This window comes from Pochonia chlamydosporia (assembly GCF_001653235.2).
Source record: "Pochonia chlamydosporia 170 chromosome Unknown PCv3seq00020, whole genome shotgun sequence".
Lineage (NCBI taxonomy): Eukaryota > Fungi > Ascomycota > Sordariomycetes > Hypocreales > Clavicipitaceae > Pochonia > Pochonia chlamydosporia.
Window position 1 is genome coordinate 23,795 of NW_019154055.1, and position 18,482 is coordinate 42,276.

Consider the following 18,482-nt stretch of genomic DNA (forward strand, 5'->3'; position numbering starts at 1 on the left):
TAATGTATTACAATTTTGGCATTACCTACTGTACAACTACGAGTTACTTTAAGGTAAAAAGCGAATGAAAGGAGCTACGAAAGGTGAGCCGTGAAGCGTCCCTAACAGGGCCGGGCGGGTGCTGAGGCAGATGGGTGTCTGGCTCGATACAGCTGCTCTAACCGTATTAGTTGAAAACTCAGCCACCCGCATTTTAGCCGGACCTATTTATAGCAGACCATTAAGACCATACCTTAAGACCGGTTAGACCATGGTCTCGAGAAATCGTCAGACCAAACCAAGGCTTGGCGGTCTAGACCAGACCAAGACCAAGTCAGGCCAGACCATTCCGATCACTGGGCACCGTAGACGTCGACCGAGGCGTTGCTTTGGTGTCAGGTGGGGGAGGAAGCAAGCGACGAGCGCGTCGATAGCAGTATTGTTATTAGAAGCGTTGTCTGTAACAAAATAACCAATTCGATTCTGGAGATTGTATTCCTGAATAACCTCTTTTATGACCTCTGCTTGGTTCTCACCTGAGTGGGAGCCATGCAACTGGCGTATCGCAATCAGAATCTAAAATGAAAGTCCGTCAAGTCACTGCCCACTAGTTATACTCTTGACTTAAAGGAAACATACCGACTGGTTCTGACCAAATTCATCAATAAAATGAGCAACTACTCCGAGGAGAGCCAAATGATTTGGAGACGTCCAGAGGTCAAAGGAGAAGTGAATCTTGCTGACTGACCGGGCCAGGACCCCCTTCAGGTGTTCCTTCCGCTTGTTGAACGCCTCCAAAACTAGGGCTCGTAATGTATTCCCACAGCCCGGCAACAACTTGTCGATCGATGGGTATACTATTCGAAGAAAGCCTACGAATAGCTCGTCTGCGACGAGTCTAAGCGCTATCTGGCAGACTACAAAAAATGCAATTAAAGCTTCCTCAAAAGGGGCTCTCTTGACAGTTGTAGCCAGCTGGACATATGACCCTGACTGGCGTATTGGCGTGGTATCTTCATCATCGTCCCCGCTGTCGCTGTTCGAAGGGGCTAAGGTGGCCCTTTGGACCCATTCACGAGGGGTTTTCCGGCCGTGTTTGGAGATCCCATGAACAAGGAGGTGGGTCGGTTTATTTTGGGAGTTTGCATCTGCAAACTGAACTTCATTACAGTGCTTACACTTCCAGATCTTGCGGTTTCGTAACTCTCTTCCACTATCATCCAAGCCTGCAAATATAAGTATTTATCCATATGAATAAGGAGATATTTACCTTTAGATGTCCGGATCAACTCCTCGGCCTGCTCTTTAGCCCAATACCAGGCTGAACGGCGGGGCCGTCTATTACGATACGGTTCATACCGCACGTACCATATCCCTTTGACTTGTACTCGGTGGTCCCGTGGTATCTGGGCCACCGCTAGGTCGTAGGCCGCGTCGTCATGGGCTTCAAAAAGAGCCCGAATTGAAGGTTGTTCCTGGCCAGGGAGAGTTGGCGTATCACCAGAAACGGGAGTCGTTAATTCGGAGCCGTTGTCGCTATCTGGTCCGGTGACAGAAGCCATATTAGTGGTGTTGATGGAATTGATATGTTGACGATGGGGATAATCACCTCAATTCCGTAATCATATTAGCAGGCACGATGAATAAGGTACTTAAATTGCTCTCGGAAGTAGGTGGTAAAGCATGTCTCTTTCCGTCTTAACCATCTTTAATTTCGATGTTTTTTGAGCCACCCTAATTTTATCCAAGCCCAGCCCAGCCAAGCCACCCCCTTTGCCCAGGCAGGCGAGTGTCCTCCCCCCCAACGAGGCAGAGGCAGGCCAACACCAAGAATTAGCTGTCGGGGCAGGCTTGACACCTGGAATTGGCTGTCGAGTCACGGCTAGGCAGAGGCTGGCAGGGGCAGGCTCAGGCAACGGCGGGGCGTTTGAATTCACTGCGTAGACGCAGAGGAAAGCGATGATGCTGATAAAGAGGCGCCTAGCAACCGGTATATCAAAAATACGCAAGCACTGGATCGAAATAGATAGTTTTACGGCAAGATGACAGATTGTGTAGGAGATGATGCTTGCAGTTGTCGCTTGGATGAACGGGGAGAGGAGTTCAGGATTGGGCGGAAACCCCAGACCAAAGCGAACCTCTGGATGCTATCAGACTGAAGTTCTGGATTGTTGAATGCTATTGCTTACGTTGGATGACTGCGATCAAGAAGCCCAATGTCGCCAGCTTGCAGGATATCAGCCGTTAGGGATGTAATGAATAGGGGGGATGGAGTTGGTCATACCGCGGAGAGTACAATGAAGCCGCCATCAACGCCAAATCCCTTGACAACCCATAGCCGAGTAAAAATTCTCAGGACCACGACAACAATAGCCAAGACGGTAAAGGTGAACCCTACTCCTACTAAGGAGTAGTTGTTCTCGGAAACGAGGATATCCGCGACATACATCTCCATTTGAGACGTCAACTTGGCGGACTTCAGTCGGAGTTGTGAGGTTGGAAATCAGTGTGGTAGGTACGAGAAATGAATTGCCGAAGCCTGTGAAGGCTTTAGTACAGTCAGGGCGTTACTCCTTTCTGCTAAGGGTTTCCTACTAAGGTTTCAGGAGCTTGTGGTTAACCTGGCTCAAACCACTAGGACACTCAATTCAAAACCAGTGGAATGGCTGCTACCTACTCTGGATTTCCCGTGGCCTTTGACTAGCCAACCGTCACTAGTGAGCCGAGATCCACCACCTAGGACGTCCTATGCCTTATCCGGTCCGGAACCCAGTCGCTACATATCAAGTTGGATATTCGAGTCTTGCTTGTACACATTATCATGTGGTAGTTATATGAAGGTCCTTAATTCCTCTTGCCAGTACACCGAATCACGGAGCTTTCGACACATCTGCCTCGAAATTGCAGAGCGCGTACGCTTACTTGTCATCCTGGCTCTCGGCGATATGGTAACCAAAAGTGGTGGAGATCCAATTATCCGGTTAATATCCCTGGCGGTCACACAAACTCAAAAACCCCGCCTGCCTACCATGACCAGCTTGGACATCGCCGTGCCCTTCCCCACGAAGATACACTCCGGCAGCCATGAAGACTTCCGTTCTCACCAGCTGCTACTTGACGGCATCAGCCTTCGCCGGCGTGTCAGCCACTTGTTCAACATGCAAAATAGACGTACATGCCCATTATGTTCCTGACTTTTATGCCGAGGCGCTGAGAGATGCCGGGCATACACCAGGCCCTGACGGCATGCCAGCGATACCGGTTTGTCTCCCTCTCACCGAATGCAACGACTTGGTGATGTCTGACGCCTCTAGCTAGATCTGGGAACCCGAAACTCACTTGCAGTTTATGAAGGATCACAATATAGTCAAATCCTACCTGTCAATTTCAAGCCCTGGAGTATATCTCACCGTTCCTTCCCAAGCAGCAACAAAAAACGCCATAAAATTGGCCCGTCAGGTCAACGTGTCGGATAAAACTGCCTCTGTTGACAGAACAAGCAAACTTGGTGTAAATGCTGGTTGTCATGACGTCGGCTATGAGAACTGAGAATAGCCGGAAAAAGCAATTATTTGCTTCGGACGAAAGGAAGTGTTCTGATATTAAAAGGAGAGCTGCAGACTCTGTCTGCAGCTCGAACAACAAGAATAACAATTTTGAAAAAGAGCTTAGTTAACAATGAGTCTCATAACGTGACACAACGATTTTGGTTCCCAAGTAAAGGCTCAATACCCTGGCAAATTCGGTTTCTTCGCGTCTCTACCCCTCCCGGACATCCAGGCGTCTTTGAAAGAAGTCAATTACTGCTTCAACAAGCTGGACCCGGAGCCGGATGGCGTCGTGTGGATGTCCAATTTCTACGGCATGTACTTTGGCGACCCAGACCTATTCCCAATCTACGAGGCGCTCAACAAGCTCAACGTGACAATCTTTGAGCATCCCACGACGCCATGCACTGAGTACAACCATTTGAAATATGACATCACCGCGGAAGCTCCAACAATCACGCAGAAGGAATGGCAGTCCCTCAATAGACCGGTGGCAACCAGACAATTTGCGGCCCCAACGCTCGACTTCCCTTTCGATACAGCTCGCACTTTCGCAGACCTATTCTACTCCGAAATACCAACCCGATTCTCACGCCTCAAATGGATCATCCCACATGCTGGCGGCGGCCTCATCCCCACTTTAGATCGGATAGTTGGGTACAGTACTCTATATCCCCACCTCAACTTGACGCGATCATCCATGATAGCGACACTCGCGAAAAGCTTCTACTTCGACCTTGCCGGACCCTGGCCAGTCGACTCAGCTATTCCATCATTGCTGCGATGGGTTGACTATACACATATCATGTGGGGATCCGATATTCCGTTTACGCCTTTGGTGGCCGCCGCAGCGGGAATTTCGCATTTGACGTGGATGTTCAGGCGGTCAGACGTCGCAATGCGGGGAGGCTACTCGGGTAAAGGTATACGAGAGCTATTCAGGCGAGGGGGCTTGGTCAAGACATCCCTGCGTAAATCCCGGCTAACTTCCGAACCGAAACACGTTCTGACATCCCAGTACTCCGGCTTGGCTGTTTTAGGACAAGCGCGTTTCTGGTGCCTTGTCGGACCCCGGGCTGTACGTGTACCTTAGTAAGAACTGTTGCACTAAAGTCGTGCATAATCCTGCTCCATACCGGTTAAGTGCATAATGGGGGTGTGTCGCTTGCGACACGCTTACGCGCATAAAAAGGAGAATGGAAGATCAAGCAGAATGGCACAGAACGAACAACAATGAATACACTGGGCGAATGCCTACACACCCATTCAATTTTACAGTGACGCCTTTGTGAAAGTATCCACACCGTGATTCTGACAATTAAGGGTCTCATTTGCTAGCAAGAGCAATCGCGCGAACAGATGAATTACGGTGATGACAATGGCGTCCACGGAAAACGCGAAAGGAACGACGCGTCTCAGGTCCAGCAAAGACTGGGAGGTCTGGAGCGACAAATTCATGATGAAAGCTATAGACTTAAACGTATGGTCACTTGTAGGCCCGGATTCAGATGACGAACCGATTGCCCAGCCACGACCAGCGGAGTTTTCAGACTATCCACGAAGAGTTGTCCCGTCTGCGACAGCTGGATCTACTCCATCAGGACTTAGATCATCAGCTAGACAACGGAGAAGTTCCCAGTTACGGGGCTCAGAGACGCTAGATGATGAGATAGAAGTGGCACCCGAACCGGATAGTGACACGGAGTGGGCACACAACACGCTACGCGCCCGAGGCTACCATGAACTTGTGGCTAGAGACCGAGACATATACGATCGAGCCGGAAAGGACTACGATCGAAGATACCAAGCTTTCAAAGACCAGCAGGCAGCACTGTCTAAATTGCGTACCTGGGTAATGGACACAATTACAGATCATTACTACACCACCTGCTGCAAAGGCGAGTCATCGATCCGAGCATGGCTCCGTAACCTGAAAGAGGATGCCAACGTTGATGCAAAGCGATTGAGGTCGGATGCCCGTGAGAGGTACAGGGCTGTCCTGAAGCCACTGGCGGCGCCACCATCAGATTTTGAGACGTGGATCAACCAGTGGAAAGAAGCCTTTGCGTACGCCAGAAGTAAAGATGTCTCTGATGTACAACATGCAGATGAATGGCTGGACGATTTAGTTCAGGCTGTCAGAAAGATAATGCCAAATTGGGGTTCAACCTTTCGGGGTGACCACCGACACGAGCTAGATGAAAATGATCTGAGCTACCATGAGGTAGCGGCTTCGCTGCGTGAAGAAGCTCGAGATCTACGAATTTTAAAGAAAACCACCGGCCGTATATCCAAAGGAGCTTTTGGACCAACGTTTGGGACCGATCTGGATCAATGTCCAGATGAGTCTGCCGACCAGGTAGATGGCCAGAAAGGCAAATCAAAGACAATACACGAGAAGGAACAAAAAACGGACCGGCGCAAGCGAAGCAGAACCCTAGCTGACGATGCTACCTGCCAAGCCTGTGGGAGCAAGTTCCACAACCTTTCGAAGTGTTACTACATAAACCAGAGTATTGCACCACGAAGTTTTAAGGGAAATCCAACTATACGCTTAGGCATTGAAGCCCGACTGCTCAAAGATACAGCCTTTGCAGAGGAAGTCAGAAGGCACACCAAGCCTAAGGAAGAGGACAAAGAGAAACAACTTTGACTCGTACGGGGTGTTGGCAAATGTGCGGCCACATTCTTCACTGGCCATGCCCCACATACAGTGTTCGCCATCACCCAATACCCACTAAAGAACTCGGCGATCCTGGACTCTGGATCGACAATTCATATATTCAACCAGATAAGCCGTTTTAACAACTTCCGCACGGCACTACCAGGAGACTGCGTTACAGCCGGAAACCACGACGTACCGATTCAAGGATATGGTAACATAGATATAGAGGTTCAAGGCCCGAAAGGGAAAACCTTGTTTAGATTGCGGGATGTAGCGTTTTGCGAACATTTCGCCGCAAACCTCGTCTCGTTGCGTCAGTTGCAAAGGTATGGCTACTGTTGGGACAACCGTCCTAACCAGAACTGCCTCCGCACTCACCACGGAAGGATTATATGCAACATATTCGACCGTCATGATCAATATGTCCTAGAATATATTCCGGGAGACGAGTCAAAACAGTCGTTCTTCGTAAGACGGAACACATTCAATTCATGGACTGGGCGGCGACCTGCCGGCGCAGATGCAAAGAAATGGCATCTTCGACTTGGTCACCCAGGTCCACAAGCCCTGGAGCACTTGGTCAATTGCTCAACGGGAGCAAGGATCAAAGGCATAACCACCACCGAATGCGATGACTGTGCTGTATCTAAGGCTAAACGGCAAGTCAGCCGCAAGCCACGGAACACAGAAAATGCACCAGGAATACGACTTGCAGTAGACTTCCATGATTTTCAGCACAACTCTCAAGGAAAACAGCATGTGATGTTGATCACTGATAGGTGGTCTGGATACATATGGGACTTCTACCTCGCTGATCGTGGAGCGGAAACCATGATTGAAGTATTCAATACTTTATTCGGCATTCTTGAAAGACGATTCCGAATTAAACCGAGTGTCATCGAGTGCGACAACGAAATATACAAAAGGAGGCTACAAGTGCGCCAGTTCTTGGAATCTCTCTTCATTGTGATCGAGCCCTCAGCCCCAGACACACAAGCTCAGAATGGCGGTGCTGAACGCTCGGGGGGCGTAATCAAGAACAAGGCACGCGCAATGAGAAGCGGGGCCAGGCTACCAGTCTACTTATGGGTAGAGGTTTTCAAAGCTGCTGTATACCTATACAACCGAACACCAAAGTACATCTATAAATGGCAATCACCGTATGATCGCTTCTACACCTTCGTGGCTGAACGCGATGGTGTTGCAATTGATGGTAGAAAGCCAGATCAGAGGCATCTCCGAGTGTACGGATGCAAGGCATTCGCTATGACAAGAGAAGCCTTACGAAAATCCAACCGCCTGGAAAGAATGAATCCAAGGGCATGGATTGGTTACCTCGTCGGATACCAATCCACAAATATTTATCGGATTTGGAACCCAAAACTAGGTACCGTTATCTCCACAAGAGACGTGACATTCAATGAAGACGAATGTTTCAACGGAGACCTTAATCAAATGAGGGACGACCTCCGTCATATGAGTCGAGAAGAATTGGTTGCCATTCTTCGAGACATTGAGGAGCCGTCGAACCAGGATGATATGCAAGAGGACGTCGAAGGTGAGGATGATATTGTGTATGGTGCGGGAAATGGATGGAACATTGGTGCAATCCAGCGAGTGGATGAGCGGAGCGGGGATGAACGAACTGAGGTGCCAAGTGCACGATCAGTGGTTGACGGTTCTGGAAGAAGTGCCCAAACTGCAGCCGTGAGTCTCCCTGAAGTGTCAGAAGCACTTCCCGCGTTTGATGACTGTCCCAGTGAAGGTATCCGAACACGGACCGGCATGCCACCGGCAGAGTCAGGATCACAGGAATCTTCCAGGAAAAAGGGGCAGGATCACATCTTACCCAATTTTGGGGCTCAACAACGGCAGGATGCCGGCTGTAGGGAGACGTCCCGCAGTCCGCTACCTGATGCATTTGCGAGGGAAGCCCCCGCGTCGGCCAAAGATGCCGACACGCAAGTCCAACATTATCCAACACCAGCACGGTCAGAATCTTTTCCTGCGGCCCTCATGACATATTGCTTTGGGGATACAAATGAAGTTCTTCAAGCTGAAGATGAAACAATCCAGCGCTCCGACATTGATGTCTGGAAGGCAGCATTCGCTGCTGGGCGACATGCAATGCCAATTGGAGTAATTGACAATAAGCAAATAGATAAAGCCAAACTTCTTCGGTCCCTCAAAAGACCGGAAAGGCGATCAGGACCAAGCGGCACAGTTAATGGCCAGCCAGTTGACAAGGACAAGTTCCGGAAGCTACTGGCAAAAGCCGTGTCGCTCCACAGACGGCAAATGCCAGCTCTTCCAAGGTCGCACCATGAAGTGCTGATGCATCCAATGGAGTCAGAGTTTCTCCAAGCAGAAGCTATTCACCTTCAAAGTCATGTTAACATGAAGACGTACAAAGAAATACCCAAAGACGACTCGTCAGCAAGAGGCGAGCAAGTCTTGGACTGCATGTGGGTCTACACATACAAGTTTGACAAGCATGGTTATTTCCAGAAGTGCAAAGCGCGGCTAGTTGTTCGAGGAGATCAGCAGGCGAAATCCATACACGAGGACACATACGCCTCTACACTAGCTGGACGCTCATTCAGAATCCTCATGGCTATTGCTGCACGGTTCGATCTCGAATTAGTGCAATATGATGCTGTCAATGCGTTTGTCAATGCCAAAATAAACAGAGACATATTTATGAGAATGCCTCCAGGGTACCGTAAGCCAGGAAGGATATTGAAGCTCCAAAGAGCACTATACGGATTAAGATGTTCGCCCCTGCTTTGGCAGAAAGAGCTGACAAACACCCTTGAAGAGCTTGGGTTTGAGAAGGTCCCACATGAACCTTGCTGTATGATGAAGAATGGCATCATAATATTCTTTTATGTGGACGACATCGTCCTAGCATATAAAAAGGGCAAAGAAACTGAAGCCCAAAATCTGGCTGACCGTCTGAAACAGAAATACGAACTGACCGGCGGAAACCAACTACAATGGTTCCTGGGAATAGAAATTACCCGAGACCGAGATCAGAAACTTATTTGGTTATCCCAATCTGCTTATATTGATAAGATCGCTAACTTAGCAGGGAGCGTAGATCGAAGACTGAATGTGCCCATGTCGGGACCAGAGCTCTTACCATACGAAGGAAGAGCGTCCGCCGCCTCAATACGGAAATATCAGAGGAAGATCGGATCACTGCTTTACGCAGCAGTAATAACCCGACCAGATATTGCGTTCGCAGTGTCAAGACTGGCTCGATTCAACATGAACCCTTCAAATGAACACCACGACGCAGCAGATAAGGTTCTTCAGTACTTAACACAGACGCGAACACTTGCGTTGCAACTCGGCGGAGGTGACGAGTTCCTTGTGGCAAGCGACGCATCATTCGCAGATAACTCAATTGACCGAAAGAGCTCCCAAGCATATGTAATGAAACTCTTTGGAGGAACAATAGCCTGGAGAGCCAACAAACAGGACACCGTAACTACCTCAACGACAGAGGCAGAGCTTCTTGCAGTTTCCCAAGCCGCAAAAGAATCAATGTTTGTCAGTCGTCTGCTCAAGGAATTGAGTATTCGCCTTGACGACCAGACAATACATATTCAATGCGACAACCAGCAGACAATCAAAGTGGTCAACAAAGAGATTGGTTTACTCCAAACCAAACTTCGACACGTTGATGTCCACAACCATTGGCTCCGGCAAGAGGTGCAGAACAAGACCATTTCAGTCGAGTACATGCCAAGTAGCGAGATGATGGCAGATGGCTTAACCAAAGCTCTCACCACTCAACGCTTCAGAGAGTCTGTGGCGAGACTGGGACTAGTGGACATTGCGACGCGACTGCAGCAACGACAGCTGAATGAGATGGACGAGACTTTGCAACAGAAGCTTAACCAGCTAGAGATGTGAGAATTTTGGCGCTCAGCTTCGACCTGTCGGTCAAAGCTGGGGGGGAGTGTTGCACTAAAGTCGTGCATAATCCTGCTCCATACCGGTTAAGTGCATAATGGGGGTGTGTCGCTTGCGACACGCTTACGCGCATAAAAAGGAGAATGGAAGATCAAGCAGAATGGCACAGAACGAACAACAATGAATACACTGGGCGAATGCCTACACACCCATTCAATTTTACAGTGACGCCTTTGTGAAAGTATCCACACCGTGATTCTGACAAGAACGGCTATTGTTGCACTAAAGTCGTGCATAATCCTGCTCCATACCGGTTAAGTGCATAATGGGGGTGTGTCGCTTGCGACACGCTTACGCGCATAAAAAGGAGAATGGAAGATCAAGCAGAATGGAACAGAACAGACAACAATGAATACACTGGGCGAATGCCTACACACCCATTCAATTTTACAGTGACGCCTTTGTGAAAGTATCCACACCGTGATTCTGACAGCTATCTATCCTTTGCACCATACAAATAAGGTACCTATTTGTGGCTTGACAGCGGCTGAGCCACAGCGCCCTCGTAAGGAAGTCCCCGTAGCAAAGTGGTTGGACCCGCATAGCAATTGCCTTATTATTTACCACACTGGAAGCGGACTTGGGATACCCTAGCCGGACGAAGGTAGAGGGGCGAAAACAACCACGGCTGGGTGGCATGAGAGGAAGCCGGGAAAAACCCCGCCTTCTACTTCGCTGTGGCTGCCTCGAGTTAGCGAATGGCCCACGAGCTCCGGAAACCCGGCGGCGCTGCTGCGCCACCCGGTAGCGGTTTAGGGGAGCCACGAGCCAATTTCTCCACTAAAACCTCCCTCTTGTACTGGCAGCTCTGGACCATGGCGAAATATGGCATGGCAACTGCCAAGTCGGAGAATAAAAGTGGCGCTGTAACTTCGCCGCGTTGTCTACTTGATCCGGTGCCGGTTGGGAACCATTCCAATGATGGCAGCTATAAAGGTGGTCTGACCCAGGAGTCCCAGTCAAATGTTGGTACATATCTTGAATACGCGAAAGCTGCCTTGTACGTCTATCGCGATCGTGCTCATCATCAGCAAAGGAATATGCCCAGTGGTTCGTCCAGAAATGCATCCATCGGAACACCGTTTGACCCCGCGCACCTACCCGCGCCTCCTCTTGGAACGGACCTGGACGAGAATAGGCAAGCCGCAGTTATTGTTGTTTCAGTCGTAACATGGCTTCTAGCCATGCTTTGTATCGTCCTTCGGATTGCAAGCCGGAAGATAAAGGGCACCAAGCTCTGGCTGGATGACTGGATCATATTCGCTTCCGTGGTATGCTACCCTTCTTGTCGCCCGCCTCCACGGTTTCGAGATCAAGCTCCCGCAAGTATCTCAATGCTTACGAGACAATCGTAGCCCTTCTCCTGTACCCAAGTCTTCGCCATAGCTGGATACGGTCAGTGTTCTACGTGCCTAATGCGTTGTCTCTTGTCCTCGAAATTATATTCACACATTGCCAGGTGTCAGCCATGGTTTCGGCAAACACATTTGGGTTGCGCCTCGAGATGCGTTGTACGCGTCGACTCTAGCGTATTTCATCTCTAAGCTTGGCTACGTTTTTACGGTCGTTTGTTTCAAATGGTCTATTCTTGCGCTATACTGGCGTCTCTTTCACTTTCGACGATCCATAAAAATCCCTATTTGGATTATTGCAATCGTCGTGTTCTTATGGGGAATTTCAGACGTACGTGGTCTTGGGAAGCAGTTTGAAAGCACACATACTGACGCATAACTGGCCTACAGCTTCTCATTCGTCTTTTGCAGTGTCAGCCGGTCTACGCTCGCTGGGCTCAGTACGACCCGGACAATCCTTTATCTGCCGACCGTTACCATTGTCTCATTCCGGAGTATCAATTTCTTTATGCGAATGCGATTCCCACTATGATCACGGACGTGGTAATACTTTTACTCCCAGTACCGTACATCGTTCCCCTCCACTTGCCTTTGCCAACAAAATTGGGGGTCGGTGGCTTGTTTTTACTTGGCTCATTGTGAGTAAACGAGATCCGACGTCCACAGCTGCGCTTTTGTTAGGCGCTGTCGCTGCTCAGTTGGCAAGGCTAATGAGGGACAGTATTCTAGTGGTATCAGCCGTGCGACTCCATGTCATTTTGCGAGAAAGTTCTCCACCAGTTGACAAGACCTGGAGTTCTGTCCCGCTTGTGGTATTGTCTGTTGCTGAAGCAAACGTTGGCATCATGTGCGGTATGTCGGTTCCCTATTCAGCGATGGATCTTCGATAACTAATGTTGTTGGCCCCTAGCCTGTCTACCTTTGGTCTTACCAGCCTTGACAAAGATCACGGCTAGTGTTATGGGAATGCTATTTCCATTTCACAAACAGGCAGTGGCTGGGCATACCTGGCCAGACAGTCATGACACAGGCGATTTCTGTGCATGGGAAAGAAGGGTAGTCTGCAGCCATCCATTCTCGCATGTGACAGATTCCAGTCGCAGTGGCAGCGGCACTCACGCTGACTCATTTTCGCCCTTCCACGCCGATGGGTCGGAACGAAGTCTCTGCACACATGGCGAGACTCCAGTGGAGCTGAAGTACATGGATATAAGGCCTGGCTCCAGTGGCGTGCTGATTACTACAGAGGCTCACGTTCGAAATTGAATTCCCTTGCCCTGAGCAATGAAGGCGGAAATGGCTATGCCTTGTGCCTTGCCTTGAGAGACGTGTGTTGACGAATGAAAGATTGAAAAGACTTCTGGCTTCTGACCCACGAAATACCAAAACCTCTTTTCACTCCTTCGATCATGGGCAGAGCTAGCGCGCGGCTGCCAATCCAATTGAACGAGGTTGAATTGTCTGAAACTACTCCAACACAGAGCAGGGAACGGACCGAGGATGCTGGTTAATTGGAATTGCTAGCTAGCCTGACTGCCTCCGCAGTTAACGTTTGCACGCGGGCGATTTGTCCGACGGTCGATGCGGTGACAAAACCGACGGAACTGGTTGATAGCTACCGACTCAACGCAGAGGCGCACCTACTTGCCACAACTCGTATGTTGACCAAAGAAACAAACTCGTTGTCACCAGGCACAAAGATTCGTCATCCCATCTTGTCTGAAGCATGGCGCCACTCTTCCTCTTACGGAGAATGATATGCGACCCACTAGGTTTGGCAACGGTTATTTCGGCACGCGATCCTTCTAGAGGGCTTCGATCGCCGTCAAGCATCTGTTGTGGCTGTTTCACACCACCCCCGAACACTGCCAATACGACGACGAAGTTGTCACCTGCAAGCTGGCGACTCAATGAGCAACGGCGTGCCCCAATCGCTGGCCCTCAGTCCCGGCTCGATTTTCACCTGCTGTCTTTCCCTTATGACCGTCTTCGGCAGGTTGTCTATGCTCAAGCCAAGGGTAACCCGTGCAGACACTCGGACAACTAGAACTGTTGATTTCTTTCCATTGATTGTGAGACATGCTGGGACCCTCTCCATATGTCCGCATTCCCAACCCCAAGTGCAGCGTGTTGGCATGAGTCGCAGCGAGGTACAACCGGCACGCGTCGGGTGGGTGGTCAATTTTAGACTCCAACGCTAGAAACGTTCCTTAGGTGGCGGCGCACTGCCCTCCGTTCTTCGGCCTCTCTGGGAATGGTAGCCACGTGGCTTATGGATCGTTCCCTGCGGGGTGATCGACCCTGGGACCGCTCCCATTCAGGACCGCCGAGACAGTGATGGCAGTTCAATGCCATGCCGTCGATGAAACAGGCCACGCCTTGCCCGAACAGGTCGTATCTAGGCGGCAAGTAGAAGTTACGCGTATGAATTCCCCACAGTAGAAAGTCTACTTAGTTCCGATGTCAATCCTTTTTGCGACTGTGTTGGTTTAATGTCCAAACCAACGGCCGTGGCCTCATGGAGGTTCCGCTATATTGGTATCGTGGCTGGGTCGAGAACAGGGTGCAACTAGGCCAGTTGACGCCATAAGTCGTAACCGACGGACGACCTGAAGGAGGTCCAATGGGAATTGGGCAACGGCAGGCTCTCGCTCGAGTGACTGCGACATCGATATTGTATACCTGTACCTGTTTCTGCAGCATTGCAGGCGGAAGCTGAATTATCTGAAGTGACTCCAACAGTGAGCTTCAGAAAGCGGACCGAGCATGCCGCTTGATTCAAATTGCTACGTAGCCCTACTGCCTGGGCAGTTAGTGGTTTCAGGTCGGCCATATGTCCGACGGTCGAAACGGAGACCAAGGCGACGGAACTACTTGATAGCTGCCGACTGAGCCCGGAGGCGCACCCCTTGTTCGTATGTTGACCAAAAGAAACAAACGCGGCAGCAGCTGGCGTTTAGCCACGTGCAGCCCGTCATCAGCCTCACAGACTCGTTAGGCTGTGGTGCGTGGAGCATGGCGCCACTCTTCCTCTTACAGAGAATGATACACGGCCACCATGTTTGGCAAGGTTTATTTCGACACGCGAACGTTCCAGCCATTTGTCTCTGCTTTTCCACACCACCCCTGACCAAGCCGCTTTCTGGACGTCATCCCTGTTAGGTATACGCCAGGGTGAAACGTAATTGGCGCTAAAATTGTCAGATACACCGGGGTTATCTTGATTCACGATGGGGTCAATGTAATGATTATGAAACCAAAATTGATGATCTTATTGATTACTTCTTGTGTTGTTCTGTTCTTCCTCTGGGAGCGGGGTTGGGCTATCAGCCCAACTCCTTAAATCCTCAGCCACAACAGTATCGCTATAACCAACAGCTCGCTCTCGTGCATACAGTAGGCGCAGGGAATATTGCGTGGGAACGGGGCCCGTTACGAAAGTGACTTCAACAGGGATGACTCTGGGGCGGTGATTGGCGCAAAAGCGGGAACGGGCCCCGTTACGGTAGACACTAACTGAGTACGACGGACCCTTTGTACAGTAGTAGTAGGCTGTGTCTGTCGACTGAACAAGCAGATTCAGTGTCATGACATCGTCATGACAACTACATTAATGGAATAAAGTTTGTAGGAAAAAGCAATTATGAGGGGTAAAACGTTCGGACGAAAGGAAGATATTTTGTATTTAAAAGGACCACTGCAACAGTTTGGTAAAATGGGGGAAGAACAGACAAAAAGGTGCAGAGGCAATCGAGCTCAGTGTCTAAGTAGTAAACTAAAATCGGAACTTCATAACGCAACAGTTTTATCCGACAAAAGCAGTCAGACCCCAATCGGGTATTTGTCTCTTGAAGGTACGAAACGAGATAGTGCTGTCGCCATTAGCCACCAGAGATTCGTTTAAAAACGCATAGATCTAATTATTCGAATGGCTATTATTTCTTCTTATCTTGATGGCTTCTCGAAAATCCTTAATTTGGCGGCGTGGCGGCATCGCAAAGGTCGGGTGCGCGATGTGTGTGTGTTGGTGTGTGTGTGTGCGTGCGTGGATTGCGGGGCTGGCCCTCTTGCAGTTGCGGTACTAATATCCCACCGTAGCCGCCAGGTAGCAAGGCTTGCCGCCGTTGACGGAGACTGATGCGCCCCTGGGCTTTGCTGAACAGAGGACCCGACTGCAATTCCGACAGCGGTAAGCTCCTTGTTGATGTTATTTAGTGCAGAGGCGATGACTTGTGTCCCGGAACAATGTTAGCAAACTATTGTTGACAAAACCAAAGAGAGAGTACGCCAGCTTACCCGGGCTGATCTGTCTTACTTGTTGCAGGCACTGTATGCAATAAGTGAGCTTACGCATAGCTTGCTGATCGTCTGGAGCTGCCTGAACTTGAAGAAGAAAGATTGATGATGCAATGTAGACGCAGTATGCGAGAGACAAAACGCAGTAATTCATAGTGAAGGTCCTGCAGAAGAGATCAAAGATCGCAATGACGGATGTCGCTGATGTCACACTTTCCGCCAGGTAGCCCTGGACGGGAGATGGCCCTTCGCATTCGCGTTGCCCTCGACCGGTGAGCATCGGGCGGTATAACAAAATTTTAAACGCATGATAAAGACAACTGTGTTTGTACGTTAGCCGCGCAATTTCAGCCTCAAAAGAAGAAATCTTGCAATGAAATGACGAGCATACGTACTTGAGCGTCACAATATGAGATGGCGGAGCCAAGGTTGGCAACGATACGGGATCAATTTTCAAGTGCGTTGGTAACTGATCCCACCACTGCTGTAACAATGGTTCCTGGAAATTGAGGCACTCTTGAATCTCAGTATCAGTATTTTGCGACAGCGGATCATACATGTGGAGCAGAATTTCGTTGAAAATTACGGCCAGCCGACACATGCTCATGAAGCAAGATGCTGAGTGAGCTGTTGTGAGGGGATAATTCCAGGCGGTGTCAGTTTGGGAGATACCAAATGGAACCCAAAGGTCATTCTCGGCCGAGTCGTCAACTGTGATGGACTAGTCAGCAATCCAGCTTCAGTGGCCGGCCATGTTCGCGAGGCTCTTACACATGATATGTGACGGCGAAATGCTGGTATGTTGCAATGATGGAGACCAAGCGCCCCCCCCCCCCCCCCCCCCCCCCCCCCCCCCCGGTCCCTAGATAGAGACATATTAATTTGTCCCAGAAATAACAGCCCCAGTAGATACGTCGGCGGATCTCAAGCTCCTCGTCACTCAACTGCACAGAGCCCGGGAATCGCTGGCTATCCACGCATATGCCAAGATGGTCTAGCAGCCGGAAGGCAATACCGCTATACGTCCAGGCTTGTGTAGAATTACCCAGACTACATTCTTGTGCGCTGAGAAGGAGGAGAGTTTGTATCGTAGGTATCGTGCAGACGCCATTGCTCAACTCCTCGAAAAGCATGCTTCGCGCATGTTTACCGAATAGGGTACCGCCTTGGTAGGACTCGTCGAGTAACCGCTTGATCGAAGGATCAATTCGTCCCCATCGAATCGAATGTGAGATTACGGCATTAAGAAGAGTGTGGGAGTAATAAGGTCCCATTGATTGCATGTCGCCTAATTCGGTCAGCCATACGTACGGTACGGAGTGGTTCTTGGCATACGGTATAGAAACTAAACGGGGATTCATAATGGCAGAACGACTTACGTGTAAATACAGGTCGATAGATGAAATTGAATAATGGTTGAATCCAGCACCAATGAACGTTGAGGAGGTGCTGAAATGGCTCCTGGGGTAATAGAGGTTAGCAAACTTTCGCGATATGCCACCTTACAATGCAGCCGAATACGAGGCTGCTGTCATAGAAGCGGGATTGCATACAGGTATTTCGGACAAGTTCTCCATGGCGCGTTGGTGCCATGCATTATGAATTAGACGTTCACGTTGTTGCCTGTCGGTGTCTGATGTTGACGGATCCAGGAATGGCACCTCCCCTGAACTCGGACCCGTTCGGTCACTCGGAAGATTGAAGAAACTAGTGGCGCCATGATACGTGATGCTTCCCTTGTCGTCTATCTTTAAGCTTCTGAAGCTTCGACTCATTGCCTGCTCGTCGGATGCATGGCGTGCGGTTTGTGATGGAGCATCTGGCGCGCCTGATACCGGAGGGCTAGAGTGTGACGAGCCAGCAACGGAGGCAGGCGACTTCGAAAGATTCGCAACTTGGTCTTCCAGCTCCCTGATTCGTTCTTCCAACCGCTGGGTGTAAGATAATGTTGGATATCTGCCATTTGGGTTAGAGCATGACTGGCTTTCGTATTGTAGATGATGCCAACAGCCGGGGCGACAAACAACTTGTATATGTGTCGGATAAGGCTGCCTCTGTTGATTGAACAAGCAGACTTAGAGTAATTGCTGGATGTCATAAAATCATGGATATCAGAAGGTGAAGAGGCTGGCCAGCCACTTGGAAATAATTAGAAGGCTGGAAATAATGCTTCTTTGCTAAGATAAATGACGTGAATCCCTCTGGCAAGAGGAGGACAACAAGTTCAGATATACAAGCAATTGACAGGCTATTGAATCAAGAACTGCATCTTCAGTGTAGTAAAAATTGAATTGGAACCGCATAACGCGACAATATGCACTCATCATTTCGGGCAGCACATCGCTGACAAATGGGCTGTTCACCTCCGCATTTAACCTATCAACACAAAGTCATAGTGTGAGTAAGCTTGTCTGTAATACTAAAAGCAGGAGTTGGACAGGCTGGTATGACAGTAGTTTGTCGGGGTGCATGGTCTGTTCGGACTGGAGTCGATGCATGGACCATGTATGGTTCACAGTCATTCACACGTAGACTCTAGTATTAAACGTACCTTGCGCCGACGACAAGGCTCACAGGAAAAGGCACTCTTCTTGGTGGCCTTTGCCGTTGACATGATGAGGAAAACAAAACGTGAGTCGGCGATATGGAAGTGGTGGTGCG

The 18,482-nt window shown here is 49.7% G+C and overlaps 5 protein-coding genes across 5 annotated transcripts; 2 read left to right on the forward strand and 3 right to left on the reverse strand.

Moving 5' to 3' along the window:
• Window positions 1–603: 603 nt before the first annotated feature.
• On the reverse strand, window positions 604–1,541 carry VFPPC_12571 (hypothetical protein; the record flags this gene model as incomplete). Its single annotated transcript, XM_018290394.1, has 2 exons — window positions 604–1,205; window positions 1,250–1,541. The coding sequence occupies 2 exons, from the start codon at window positions 1,539–1,541 to the stop codon at window positions 604–606; spliced, it is 894 nt and encodes a 297-aa protein (XP_018135821.1).
• A 616-nt stretch (window positions 1,542–2,157) lies between these two features.
• Window positions 2,158–2,434, reverse strand: VFPPC_17157 (hypothetical protein; the record flags this gene model as incomplete). The annotated part of the gene is made up of 2 exons (XM_018294905.1): window positions 2,158–2,205; window positions 2,267–2,434. The coding sequence occupies 2 exons, from the start codon at window positions 2,432–2,434 to the stop codon at window positions 2,158–2,160; spliced, it is 216 nt and encodes a 71-aa protein (XP_018135820.1).
• Window positions 2,435–3,825: 1,391 nt separating this feature from the next.
• On the forward strand, window positions 3,826–4,620 carry VFPPC_18479 (amidohydrolase; the record flags this gene model as incomplete). Its single annotated transcript, XM_022430081.1, has 1 exon — window positions 3,826–4,620. One exon carries the CDS (start codon window positions 3,826–3,828, stop codon window positions 4,618–4,620), a length of 795 nt encoding a protein of 264 aa, XP_022284898.1.
• Window positions 4,621–6,954: 2,334 nt separating this feature from the next.
• Window positions 6,955–10,113, forward strand: VFPPC_18480 (polyprotein; the record flags this gene model as incomplete). Its single annotated transcript, XM_018294903.2, has 1 exon — window positions 6,955–10,113. The coding sequence occupies one exon, from the start codon at window positions 6,955–6,957 to the stop codon at window positions 10,111–10,113; it is 3,159 nt and encodes a 1,052-aa protein (XP_018135818.2).
• A 5,357-nt stretch (window positions 10,114–15,470) lies between these two features.
• VFPPC_18481 (C6 transcription factor) lies at window positions 15,471–18,435 on the reverse strand (the record flags this gene model as incomplete). The annotated part of the gene is made up of 7 exons (XM_022430082.1): window positions 15,471–15,754; window positions 15,828–16,141; window positions 16,223–16,532; window positions 16,723–17,146; window positions 17,333–17,777; window positions 18,123–18,197; window positions 18,380–18,435. The coding sequence occupies 7 exons, from the start codon at window positions 18,433–18,435 to the stop codon at window positions 15,471–15,473; spliced, it is 1,908 nt and encodes a 635-aa protein (XP_022284899.1).
• Between the last annotated feature and the right edge of the window lie 47 nt (window positions 18,436–18,482).